The sequence below is a fragment of the Lepidochelys kempii genome, chromosome 1, assembly GCF_965140285.1.
Source record: "Lepidochelys kempii isolate rLepKem1 chromosome 1, rLepKem1.hap1, whole genome shotgun sequence".
NCBI lineage: Eukaryota > Metazoa > Chordata > Testudines > Cheloniidae > Lepidochelys > Lepidochelys kempii.
This window is the reverse complement of record NC_136380.1, coordinates 12,338,208-12,351,584: the sequence shown is the minus strand read 5'-3', so window position 1 is coordinate 12,351,584 and position 13,377 is coordinate 12,338,208. Positions and strand designations below refer to the sequence as shown.

At 49.8% G+C, this 13,377-nt stretch overlaps 2 protein-coding genes across 13 annotated transcripts in view; one reads left to right on the top strand and one right to left on the bottom strand.

The window, feature by feature from the left end:
* The window catches only part of C2CD3 (C2 domain containing 3 centriole elongation regulator), a 92,560-nt gene extending 89,969 nt beyond the window's left edge, over positions 1 to 2,591 (bottom strand). For 5 of the 12 annotated variants that reach the window (XM_073334329.2, XM_073334337.2, XM_073334344.2 and 2 more), the window contains exons 1-2: positions 1,996 to 2,582; positions 780 to 857 (exon numbers count right to left, since the gene is read on the bottom strand). In XM_073334329.2, coding sequence (XP_073190430.1) covers positions 780 to 857; positions 1,996 to 2,059 — 142 coding nt within the window. In that variant the 5' untranslated portion in view covers positions 2,060 to 2,582. Of the gene's footprint in view, positions 1 to 779; positions 858 to 1,995 lie in introns of all 12 variants that reach the window. The other 7 variants (XM_073334427.2, XM_073334437.2, XM_073334370.2 and 4 more) reach the window with 5 other exon arrangements.
* Positions 2,365 to 13,377, top strand: part of PPME1 (protein phosphatase methylesterase 1) — a 48,796-nt gene continuing 37,783 nt past the window's right edge. The window contains exon 1 of the mRNA XM_073334450.1: positions 2,365 to 2,549. Coding sequence (XP_073190551.1) covers positions 2,452 to 2,549 — 98 coding nt within the window. The 5' untranslated portion in view covers positions 2,365 to 2,451. The remainder of the gene's footprint in view (positions 2,550 to 13,377) is intronic.

The following is a 13,377-nucleotide window of genomic DNA, read 5'->3' as shown; positions in this document are numbered from 1 at the left end:
GTTGGTCTGGCCTCTGATTGATACATGGCTAGATTTACCTCGCTGCACCTTCTCTGTGAGTGACTGCAGTGTGACCTAGAGGAATGAGACCCCCTAGACTGGGGGGAGGGGAGGGAAGCAAATGAGTACAAAACAAATCTGGTCTATTTCTTGTTTTGATCCACTTCTTCTATCTTTTACATCTTTGGCTGGCAGCAGACGGTGCAGAAGGACTGCAAGCCATCCATATCTCATGGCTGCTAGGCAGAAGATGGTACAATAGGACTGCTAGCAATCCGTATTGCCTGCCTGCTCGCCATAAGATGGTTCAATAGGACTGACTGCAGGACTAAAGAGAATGATCTGGTCAAGTCACTTCTAATGTAGTCCCTGCACCCATGTCTGCCAGGCACTCCTGGCCAACGCGGCCAGGAGCACCTCGGACATGACGATGACAGCTGCCAGTCCTATTGTACCGTCTGCTGCCACAAGGCAAGGGGTTGCTACTGCTGTGTAGCAATGCAGTACCACGTCTCCCAGCACCCAGGAGACATACGGTGACGGTTACCTGAGCGGGCTCCATGCTTGCCGTGGTATAGCATCTGCACAGGTAACTCAAGAAAAAAGGCACGAAACGATTGTCTGCTGCTGCTTTCACGGAGGGAGGGAGGGAACAGGGGCCTGATGATACATACCCAGAACCACCCGTGACAATGTTTTAGCCCCATCAGGCATTGGGACCTCAACCCAGAATTCCAATGGGCGGCAGAGACTGCGGGAACTGTGGGATAGCTACTCACAGTGCAGCACTCCGGAAGTCGACGCTAGCCTCGGTACTGTGGAAGCACTCCGCCGAGTTAATGCACTTAGAGCATTTTCTGTGGGGGGACACACACTCGAATATATAAAAACGATTTCTAAAAAACCAACTTCTATAAATTCGACCTAATATCGTAGTGTAGACCTACCCTAAGTGTCTTTAAGTAATCACCAAGACCCATACGGGGCTCCCAGCCCTCTGTTGCACCTCAAGGGCACGACACACCACGTTATAATCCCCAAAGGCACCATACACTTACAGCACCAACACAGGCAACTACCACCTCCCGACAGGGTGCCCAAGGTACTGCCACCCCATGACCCCAATCCCACACAGTGCTTAGGGCGCGAATCATGCTATGGAGGGTGCTACCACCCCACCCCTTCAGATGCCCATCACAGGACCTGCTGCCTCTTATGGGCCCCTACTGCCACCAACTGCTACCAGATCCCTGCCCCAGGTATCTACAGGGTACCAAGCCCCGCCCCCCCCCGCCCAGGCAGGGTATCTGCCCTGTCCCCCGGGTACTCCCCCCCCGCCCGCCGCCAGGGTATCTGCCCTGTCCCCCGGGTACTCCCGCCCCCCCCCCGCAGCCAGGGTATCTGCCCTGTCCCCCGGGTACTCCCGCCCCCCCCCCCCGCAGCCAGGGTATCTGCCCTGTCCCCCGGGTACTCCCCCCCCGCCCGCCGCCAGGGTATCTGCCCTGTCCCCCGGGTACTCCCGCCCCCCCCCCCGCCCGCCGCCAGGGTATCTGCCCTGTCCCCCGGGTACTCCCGCCCCCCCCCCCCGCAGCCAGGGTATCTGCCCTGTCCCCCGGGTACTCCCGCCCCCCCCCGCAGCCAGGGTATCTGCCCTGTCCCCCGGGTACTCCCGCCCCCCCGCCGCCAGGGTATCTGCCCTGTCCCCCGGGTACTCCCGCCCCCCCCGCCCGCCGCCAGGGTATCTGCCCTGTCCCCCGGGTACTCCCGCCCCCCCCCGCAGCCAGGGTATCTGCCCTGTCCCCCGGGTACTCCCCCTCCCCCCCGCCGCCGCCGCCGCCGCCGCCAGGGTATCTGCCCTGTCCCCCGGGTACTCCCGCCCCCCCCCCGCCGCCAGGGTATCTGCCCTGTCCCCCGGGTACTCCCGCCCCCCCCCCCGCAGCCAGGGTATCTGCCCTGTCCCCCGGGGTACCGCTGGGCGCTCCCCGGGGCTCTCACCTCGCCTCTTGCGGGCGCCGCCGCCCATCCTGGGAGCGGGGCCCTTCGGCCTCTTCTGCTTCATCCCTCCGCCGCTCCCCCGCGCCAGGCCCGGCTCTCCGCCACCGCCGCTGCCCGGCAACCGCCGCCGCCGCCGCCTCAGCTCGCCGCGGGGCCCCCTGGGACACGGCGGGAGAGTCAGCCAGCCCCGGGAGAGCCCCGCCCAGCCCGCCGAGATGAACTACAATTCCCAGGGGGCGCTGCGGCCCCGCTTCCGGCGAGGGCAGGCGGCGCGAGGGCAGACGCTTCCGGCAGAGGAGGCGCTCCCCCGCCCGTGAGTAGGAGTGGGGGTGGACTCTATTTCCCGTGGTGCAGCGCGGCGTGGCGCGGCAGGGGGTACTTCCGGCGGGGGGTGGGTGCAGTGCTGCTGGCTGGGCGGGGGCGGTACCTGCTGTTCTGCCTGGGCCTCTCCCCGTCATGTCGACCCTGGAGAAGCACCTGCACCTGGGCCGCCTGCCCCCCAGGCCCGCCGTGCCCGGCGGGGGCGGCCAGTCCGGCTCCAAGATGCGCATGGGGTAGGTGGGGGAGGGGAGCCGGGCATTTTACCGCGGGGACGTTGGGGATCGGCCGAGGGGGCCAGGGCGCCCGTTGCGGGGCAGGGGGCGGGGCGGGATCGGCCGAGGGGGCCAGGGCGCCCGTTGCGGGGCAGGGGGCGGGGCGGGATCGGCCGAGGGGGCCAGGGCGCCCGTTGCGGGGCAGGGGGCGGGGCGGGATCGGCCGAGGGGGCCAGGGCGCCCGTTGCGGGGCAGGGGGCGGGGCGGGATCGGCCGAGGGGGCCAGGGCGCCCGTTGCGGGGCAGGGGGCGGGGCGGGATCGGCCGAGGGGGCCAGGGCGCCCGTTGCGGGGCAGGGGGCGGGGCGGGATCGGCCGAGGGGGCCAGGGCGCCCGTTGCGGGGCGGGGGGCGGGGCGGGATCGACGGGGGAGGCGAGGGGGGGCGGGGCGGGGGGCCGCGAGGGGGGGCTCGGCGGGGGAGGCGAGGGCGCCCGGGGCGGGGCGGGGGTGTTGGTGGTGGCAATAGTAATTGAAATTATTAATATTGATATGGGAAACCAGGAAACACTAATTAACCATAAATTCCTTTATTAAATCCAAGGGCCAAATGATATTTATACCATTGCTCTAAACATGCCTAAAAAGCCTAACTAATAAGTAAGTTACTACATCCAAACAGTAACAAAACATTTGTAAGCATTTGATCGAGATATTTACAAGTGGGCTAAACCCTGGGGTGCTGAGACACCTATTGGTCAGCTCCAAAGTGCTAAAACCTGTCTGACCAATGAACCCTTTTAAGGCTTGACTTTTATACCCTTTAACAAACAAGTGATGTCATCACCAATTACTGACTTCAGCTAAAAACCAATTTAAGACAATTCATCCTTATTTCCAATCTTAATCCAGTTAAGATTTACAGCCTCCCCCCTAAGGCCTTTGTTATCTTCTCCTTTCCCCACCATCCCTCCCCTCCCCTCCCCTCCCCAGCAGAACAGAGGGAAGTTTTGAGCTTGTTTCTTTTAAGACAGTTTTTCTTTGTCTTCTTACTGTAGCTCTTTATTTTATTAGTTAAGTTTGAAACCATACATCCTTCCTGCACTACAAGTAATCCTACTTATTATTCTCACAGCCTTCTTTAATTTGCTGGCTGGGGCCTTCTTTACAACACACAAACACTTAACTAAACTGAAGCTAACTTTAATTCTTTAATTTTATACTTATCCTGTGGGGGGATTGGCAGAGGAGGCGTGGGTGCTGGTTGTGTGGTGGTGGTAGGGATTGGCAGCGGAGGTGAAGGTGCCCATTGCAGGGTGGGTGGGGATTGGCAGGAGAGGCAAGGGTGCCGGTTGTGGGCGAGAGGACATCTGGGACATTGGCCTCAGGCATGGGATGGGAATTCTAACATGTTAATTTGAGATGTATTTCAGCAGATTGAATAGTTTCTCTGGAGGGTTACTTTACGCAAATAATTTTGGTGTTTCTTGTGTGTTTTTGTTGCAAATTCAGTTTCGAATCAGGGCGTTCACAAATGCTTATGAGATGTGTCTGGACCTAACTTGTCAGACCATCTGTCTGTCTATATGAAGAGAACTAGACAGATGAACACCTATGTATGGTAAAGAGCATCTCCTTAGCCTGGCATAGACAGCTGATTTGACTCCTACTCAAAGAGATTCTATTAATTAATGCACATTGTCTAAGTGGGAGCTAGTGTTCCTTCTAACCAACTGACAATGATGACTTGAAATAGTCATAGTTTGAAACTGGTGCCTACCTGCTGCCTTTTCCTTTAACTCACTGGTCTAATTGAATACACTTTATTATTAAGATCTCTCAACATCCTTCTCTCATGAACAGAGCCTGGTGAAGATAAATATTTCAGGGCATCTCTTCGTTTTCAACTATGATTCTTCTCTGAAGCTGTGTTTATTTGTGCATGAAGAAATGCTCTTTTAACCGGTGCAAACTCTGTGCAAGTTTAGCTTAAATATTATTACACAGCAGGAGTCTACGTGAAGCTGGGTGTTGTCGGTAGCTACCAGTGTGGTGCTCCGCTCTTGTTCGATGATAAGTCGGCTGCGTGCGTGTTCCCTCTGCTCGCTGCTCCAGCTCTGCGCAGGTAGCTAACTCAGCAGACCCAGAGAGAACCCCCAAAAACCACAGACTCTAGTAAGGTACGAAGGAACCCAAGCCACGTTTATTGTCAAACGAAGCACAGTAATAGTTCCCTATAGACTCGACAGGGCATACTACGAATTTGTGCTCCCTGGCAATGGACACAGCTCAGTCAGTGGCGGGACACTCCGCTGCCCCCTAGGCTGGTTAAAGATATGCGCTCCGGGACCTACTTTTGTACCGTTGCAGGACAGATAATTCATCATAGTTCAAACGAATCTATCCATCATGTTGTCCTTTTGACCCTGTCTTTAAGATGCACCTGCCTGTTCCTGTTATGTCGATGGAGTGTCTTGCCGCTGTCTCGGCACAATTTCCTCTCATTAGCACTTGTGTGTGTGCACTTGCCTATAACAACCTTTTCTTGCCAACTTCTGTGAGTGGGACCTGCCTCTGGCTCACAGCCCAGCTTTGCTTATCGCTACCTGGAAGTACTTTGGTTCAGGCTTCAGGCCTTGGACGGGTCCTCTGATACAAGAATTTTTGTTTCAGGCCCTCCTCTTACTACACTGAGCAGTAGGTGAACTCAGCCAGGCGAGTAAGTCCTTGCTCCTGGGAAGTGATAATGTACCGTCTGGGATGGCAGAACACAGAGCAAACAGGTAGTGAGCTTTATAAACCAGTCTAAGTGTATCATTTGAGAGCAAAGGCCTGGTCAACACTTAACATTTAGAGCATCCTGGCTACCTCAGTCCTGAGTGAAAAATTCACCCCCTGAGCCCTATGGCTAAGCTGACCTAATTCCCAGGGTAGATACAGTTAGGTTGACAGAAGAATTCTTCTGTCAACTTAGCTGCTGCTCCTTAAGGAGGTGGTTTACCTACATCAATGGAAAAACCTTCCGTCAACACAAGAAGTGTCTACACTATGGAGATGCAGCTGTACTGCTGTAGTGTAGATGTGCCCTGAGAGAGAGAGAAAGATTGGCCAATGTTAATTGTGAGACTGTTCCAGGTGTAGGAGGAGGGATGAAAGAAAGGAAATGGCCAGGAAAGCAGCGTGGCAGGAGCATAGTGACAGAGGGGGAGGCGATGGGCTGGAGTTAAGGACAGTTTTGAAGGTGAGGAGAAGCAGCTTGAATTTTTATATGGTAGAAAAGGAGGCGTCCAAGGTAAGGAGATGATTATAGCGGTCACAGAGGAACGTGGTCTTGGCAGCGGGGTTCTGGATGACCTGGAGGGGAGAGATTATAGCTGTGCAGATTTGGAGAAGGGGAGGTTAGCAGTAATCACACCACTGCGCAGGCTGTATGTGGAGATGTTGTAAAGTAAAGCAGCAGAATTTGGTGAAGACCCAGATATGAAGGGCTGGAGACAAGGTTTGGGCGCGGGGGAGGACAGTGCTGGTAACAGTGACAGACTAATGGAAAAGTAGAGGGCTTATGGAAGGGTAATATGTTTGGGTGTGCACATTACTGGCTCAGATTCACCTCCAAACCAAAGAGGGTGCATGTTGCTTTCACTTAGGCCAAGGATGAATTTAGTTGGAATTTGAAATGATGGCACAAAATCGGGTAGAAAATGATGGTACAGAATGAAACCCAGAGTATGAGAAGTAGTGTTTTGTACTTCTCTACCATCTTTTCTCTAAAAAACTGGCAATGCTTTATGCAGATGGAAAGTACCATTATCGCAAGTTTTGCATATGGGGAAACCATAGCAGAGAGTAGTTAAATGGTAGGCCCATAGTCTTCTAGTGAGTTAATGACCGTCATAAATATAACACGGAGGTCCTGACAACCCTGGATCTAACCATTTCTTAGTGATCACTCACAATAACTTCAGCTTCTGCACCCATATTTTTGAATTTAGCTATTAGTCCCATGTTTAAGGTAACATTACATTCTTTAAAAGGATGTTAAATAGTGGTTAGCAAGGGGAGTGCAAAGGATCTAATCCTACTTTGGATGTAACTTGTAGTGATTCTTAATCCTGCAGCCTAGGTATTGTGGTGATGGACTGTTCAAAAGTACAGGTAGTGAGAGACTCTACCCTTTTCATATGCTAGTCAGATGAACAGAAAGATCCTTCACCCTGATGTGCACTAGCTGTTTCTATTGAAACAACTTTTACTAGTCTGAAAAAGTTTAACAGCATAACTGTTGAATGGAACTTGTTAGAAGGAGGTCTATTGCCACTCCTATAAAGTTCTGCCAAAGTCTTGTATATTTTTAGAAGCTTAAACTATGCTATAAAAATGTCCTCTCTGCAGGAGCTGGCATGTATCATCTCGGGGGGGGAAAAATTGTTGCTAACTCAAGAGTGTTAAATTTGGAGAAAAACCACTGGTTTTTAGGAATGTAAGACTTGCCACACTGAAAGAGATCAGGAGTACTTGTGGCATCTTAGAGACTAACCAATTTATTTGAGCATAAGCTTTCGCAAGCTACAGCTCACTTCATTGGATGCATACTGTGGAAAATACAGAAGATGTTTTTATACACGCAGACCATGAAAAAATGGGTGTTTATCACTACAAAAGGTTTTCTTTCCCCCCACCCCACTCTCCTGCTGGTAATAGCTTATCTAAAGTGATCACTCTCCTTACAATGTGTATGATAATCAAGGTGGGCCATTTCCAGCACAAATCCAGGGTTTAACAAGAAAGTCTGAGGAACAGTGGGGGGAGAGGGGGTGGATAAACATGGGGAAATAGGTTACTTTTTATAATGAATCAACCATTCCCAGTCTCTTTTCAAGCCCAGGTTAATTGTATCCAATTTGTAAATTAATTCCAATTCAGCAATCTCTCTTTGGAGTCTGTTTCTGAAGTTTTTCTGTTGTAATATCGCAACTTTCATGTCTGTAATCGAGTGACCAGAGAGATTGAAGTGTTCTCCAACTGGCTTTTGAATGTTGTAATTCTTGACATCTGATATGTGTCTATTTATTCTTTTACGTAGAGACTGTCCAGTTTGACCAATATACAAGGCAAAGGGGCATTGCTGGCACACGGCAGCACAGTGAGCTGAGGCTGCAGGGGAGGGGGATCAGCAGGGGAGGTGCCGGGGTCTAGCCTCCTGGGCCAGGAGTTCAGGGGTCGGGCAGGAGAGTGCCGCTGGCCGGATGTGGCCGGCGCGCCATAGTTTGCCCACCTCTGTGCTAGCATCATCAAATTGCGTAGACTTCAGTGTGAGTTGAGGGCATAGGTACAATGCCCAAGGCCTGATTCTGTGAGGTTCAATGCCATTTATTGGATGAAATATCTTATCAGACGAGTACAGGAAATCAGCTTTACCCTGAAGCATGAGATCAGATAACTTACAAAATTTAATTTTGTAAGCTGCTCCTCTGTGATATTAACCAAATTCTTTTGGCATCTGCAGGTGGAGGGAATGTTTAAGTGGATAGTTTGTTACTTCTTGAAAATTAGTATTTTTTTTTTATTATTTTTACCTCTGCAGAAACTTTTCACATAGTTCTAAATGGCTCTGTAACTTTCAACTTATTCCATTTGATATAAATGAATGATGTGCAATAAAACTTACTCTAGATCTTAGTTACTTTGTTTTAAAAGTTTCAAATAAACAATAAGCTATATTCCTTGTTAATATTTTTTCATAATTCTTTTAAAAACTGAATTGCGTTGAAGTGTTTAATGACATGGCTTTGGACCTAAAGCAAGGAATATCAGAGTTAAGAATTACCTTCTACTTTTCACAGAAGTAGAAATGAGATAATGAAAAAAATCTATGGTACATTTTGTTTAGTTACTGCGGCGGTCTTAGGCCATTGAGCAATATGTCTTTGTATCAAATGTTCTACTGCAGCACAGAAGCACTGTGGAGTAAATTAAAAACTGCCACAACTTAACTAAACAAAAGTCTGAAAATGCAGTCCACCTATCAGAGAAGAGTTTGTATGTATCTGCTGTGAAATCATTTTGACAAGAGGTTTTAATAAAATGAGTAGAACTGAGTGACTTATCAGAGGAGGATATCTGTCTGGAGAGTGCACCTGGTTTTGAGAGCTCTCTCTCTCCTAGCTCGTGGTCAGGATTGCTGCGTTCTATGCTCGGACATTCCACGGAGTTGTAAGACTTTTGAGCAAGTCCCTTAACCACCAGTTTCCCATCTATAAAACAGAGCTGCTTACCTACTTCATAGGGATGTTCTGAGGATTAATGTTTATAACACTTAAACCCATTCCCACATCAACCTTTTATTTAGATTAATTATGGTAATTTGCTTTTTAAAAAAACCCACCCTAACATACACACTTCGCAAAAATGATCTTTCAGCCTTATTTTATGTAAACCTTCCCATTTCTTGTCCATCATCTCTTCTTGTATTTACATTAAATATAACTTGGAGTCTTGTCCTATACAGGACCTTGTATTGGGTCCACGTACTGTAAGCACTTTGGCAGGGAACCTGTCTTAATTATTTCAGTTAAAGCACTGTGCACACCTATGGCACTATAAACAAATGTTAAGTAGTCGCTCTGAGATACTCATAGAAAAGTGTGTCGTTAGTGCTGTTATCCTACTTTAGTATTTAAGTAAAATATTTATACACCAATATTTTTCTGGAGTTAAGTCTGTCTTAAAAGCAGGATGGAAATCAATTTGCAATCCTATGTTGGTCTGTTGTGCTGTCAGTGTCCACTTCTGTCATGTGGTTCCTGAAGGCAGGTGGCTCCAAAATGTTTCTTTTTAATGAACATAATATTCAGAAACATTTTCCTTCATACATGGGGTGATATATGCTTGATGTCATGGGACCTTTCAGCCCACAGACCAAAGTGGCTACAATTTCTTTTGATAACAATTTCCTTGAGTTCTTTTGCAAAATACTGGTACATTGTGTGATGTATCCTTTACATCAGTACAACAGATTCCTAAATACCCAACTTACTGACCCTTTTTAAAAATTTTGACTTGGAACAATACACAAAATGAAAGCCTAGTAAGTTCTGGTCGCTTCTTATCCTCTAGTTGATGTCATGTTGGCTTTGTTAGTGTTTCTTGCTTCACTTCATTCATCACAGATTAGCAGAGATCAAAATTGCAATGAATATATCTAGTAATTTCAGATGGATTGAAAATACTTGCTGTTTGTTCCTGGTTAAGTTTTGCAGTTAGATAATATCGATGGAGTGCTTCTTAGTAATAATACTGCTTAGCACTTCTTCCCATCTTCAAAGAGCTTTCAAATCTCCTCTGTATATGCTCTGGCTAGTGGAACAGTAAACATTTTGAAGCTGTAAAATGTGTAGAGTTACCAACACCCCCTGCCAGTTTTTAAGATTTCACAGTCACAATTTGCTGTTGCGTTTTTCTGTCTCCTGTTGCTGTGTGAAAGGCCCACGCAAACAAGGAGAAAACGACTGACCACACAGGGAAATAGTAAAACTGACTATAAATAAAAATATGCGTCAGTGCAAGGGGCTGGATTTGATGACCTCTTGAGGTCCCTTCCAGCCCTATATTTCTATGATTCTATTATACTACCTCACCCATCTCGTCTCTCTAATATCCTGTGGCCAACATAATATCCTGTGGCAACAACTAAACTGCATAAAGAAAGTGCTGTCAGATGTGCAAAGTAAATGTAAAGAAACATTTTTCTCTAATGTTTTGTTTATAATCATCTTAGATATTACTTGGAACAAAAAATAGACAGGAATGTGGTTTTTTTTTTTGTTTTTTTTTTTTAAATTCTAAGTTGATATGATATCTTCTTCCATCATGTTCATGCATCTGTTCACCTGGAGAAGAGTTGGGTTTAATTTTTTCAGACTTGGGAATAGGCCCAATGGAATCTGATTAGACTTAGTAGCTTAAAATGTTAGCACAGAGGTGGGCAAGCTACGGCCCATGGGCCACATCCGGTCCGCAGAACCCTCCTGCCGGGCCCCTGAGTGCCCGACCCGGGAGGCTAGCCCCCGTCCCCTCCCCCGCTGTCCCTCTCCCCCGTAGCCTCTGCGCCATGCTGCCGGTGTAGTGTATTAAACTGCTCCATGTAGGAATGTGCTACAATTTATTACACTACACCGGCGCAATGCTCTGGGCAGCGAGGCTGTAGTGCCGTCAGCCACAGGTGCTCTGCTGTGCAGTAAGGGGGCGGGAGGGGGGGGTTGGATAGAGGGCAGGGGCGTTCGGGGTGGTGGTCAGGGCTGTCAGAGGGCGGGGGGGGTTGGATAGGGGCAGGGGTTCCGGGGGGGGCAGTCAGGAAGGAGGGGGGCTTGGATGGGGTGAGGGGGGGCAGTCGGGGGTGGACAGGGAACAGGGGGGGTTGTATGGGGCAGGGGTCCTGGGGGGACTGTCAGGGAACGGGGGGGTTGGATGGGGCAGGAGTCCCGGGTGGGGAGGAGGGGCGGCGGATAGGGGGCAGGGGCACAGCCTCCCCTAACCGGCCCTCCATACAATTTCCGAAACCCAATGTGGCCCTCAGGCCAAAAAGTTTGCCTGTCCCTGTGTTAGCAGACCAATTTCCTCTCAGTAACCCCTCTGGATTGCTCCCACTAGACCTTAGACAAGTCAGCACTCCCTCGTCAATCATTAGTCACCCAGTCTGAGCAGATCATGGGAGGTAGAAGTGGAGTGACTTGGATCACTCCAAGCAAATAGAAAGTTGATTTACAAGGGAACTGAGATTTCTAAATCAGCCGCCCTTTAAATAGTGTTCGGATGCTTTCTTCGTAACATCTTCCTCTGACTCTGACGTTATGCATCCTGGGAAGGAGTTGTTGCTGCCATTTGTACGGATGATTTCTCAGGCAAGGAGGACAGTAAAGCCTTTTTATGAGGCGTCTCAGTGGGTTGTGTGTAATGTGATGTTACAGTGTATCTGAATTCAGGGAGACTGAGGGTATGTCTACACTATGAAATTAGGTCGAATTTATAGAAGTCGGTTTTTTTGAAATCGGTTTTATATATTCGAGTGTGTGTGTCCCCACAGAAAATGCTCTAAGTGCATTAAGTGCATTAACTCGGCGGAGCGCTTCCACAGTACCGAGGCAAGCGTCGACTTCCGGAGCGTTGCACTGTGGGTAGCTATCCCACAGTTCCCGCAGTCTCCGCTGCCCATTGGAATTCTGGGTTGATATCCCAATGCCTGATGGGGCTAAAACATTGTCGCGGGTGGTTCTGGGTACATATCGTCAGGAACCCGTTCCCACCCTCCCTCTCCCCGTGAAAGCAAGGGCAGACAATCATTTCGCGCCTTTTTTGTCTGCTGCCAGCCAAAGATGTAAAGGATAGATGGAGTGGGTCAGAACAAGAAATAGACCAGATTTGTTTTGTACTCATTTTCCTCCTCCCCTGTCTAGATCACACTGCAGTCAGTCACAGAGAAGGCGCAGCGAGGTTAATCTAGCCATGTATCAATCAGAGGCCAGGCTAACCTCCTTGTTCCAATAACAACGATAACTTTGGTGCACCATTTCTTATCGGAACCCTCCGTGCAGTCCTGCCTGAAATACTCCTTGATGTACAGGCACACCCTTTGTTGATTTTAGCTCCCTGAAGCCAACCCTGTAAGCCGTGTCGTCAGTCGCCCCTCCCTCCGTCAGAGCAACGGCAGACAATCGTTCCGCGCCTTTTTTCTGTGCGGACGCCATACCAAGGCAAGCATGGAGGCCGCTGAGCTCATTTTGGCAATTAGGAGCACATCAACCACCACACGCATTATCCAGCAGTATATGCAGCACCAGAACATGGCAACGCGATACCGGGCGAGGAGGCGACGTCAGCGCGGTCCCGTGAGTGATCAGGACATGGACACAGATTTCTCTGAAAGCATGGGCCCTGCCAATGCATGCATCATGGTGCTAATGGGGCAGGTTCATGCTGTGGAATGCCGATTCTGGGCTCGGGAAACAAGCACAGACTGGTGGGACCGCATAGTGTTGCAGGTCTGGGACGATTCCCAGTGGCTGCGAAACTTTCGCATGCGTAAGGGCACTTTCATGGAACTTTGTGACTTGCTTTCCCCTGCCCTGAAGCGCATGAATACCAGGATGAGAGCAGCCCTCATAGTTGAGAAGCGAGTGGCGATAGCCCTGTGGAAGCTTGCAACGCCAGACAGCTACCGGTCAGTTGGGAATCAATTTGGAGTGGGCAAATCTACTGTGGGGGCTGCTGTGATGCAAGTAGCTCACGCAATCAAAGATCTGCTGATATCAAGGGTAGTGACCCTGGGAAATGTGCAGGTCATAGTGGATGGCTTTGCTGCAATGGGATTCCCTAACTGTGGTGGGGCTATAGACGGAACCCATATCCCTATCTTGGCACCAGAGCACCAAGCCGGCGAGTACATAAACCGCAAGGGGTACTTTTCGATAGTGCTGCAAGCTCTGGTGGATCACAAGGGACGTTTCACCAACATCAACGTGGGATGGCCGGGAAAGGTGCATGACGCTCGCATCTTCAGGAACTCTGGTCTGTTTTAAAAGCTGCAGGAAGGGACTTTCTTCCCAGACCAGAAAATAACTGTTGGGGATGTTGAAATGCCTATATGTATCCTTGGGGACCCAGCCTACCCCTTAATGCCATGGCTCATGAAGCCGTACACAGGCAGCCTGGACAGTGGTCAGGAGCTGTTCAACTACAGGCTGAGCAAGTGCAGAATGGTGGTAGAATGTGCATTTGGACGTTTAAAGGCGCGCTGGCGCAGTTTACTGACTCGCTTAGACCTCAGTGAAACCAATATTCCCACTTATTACTGCTTG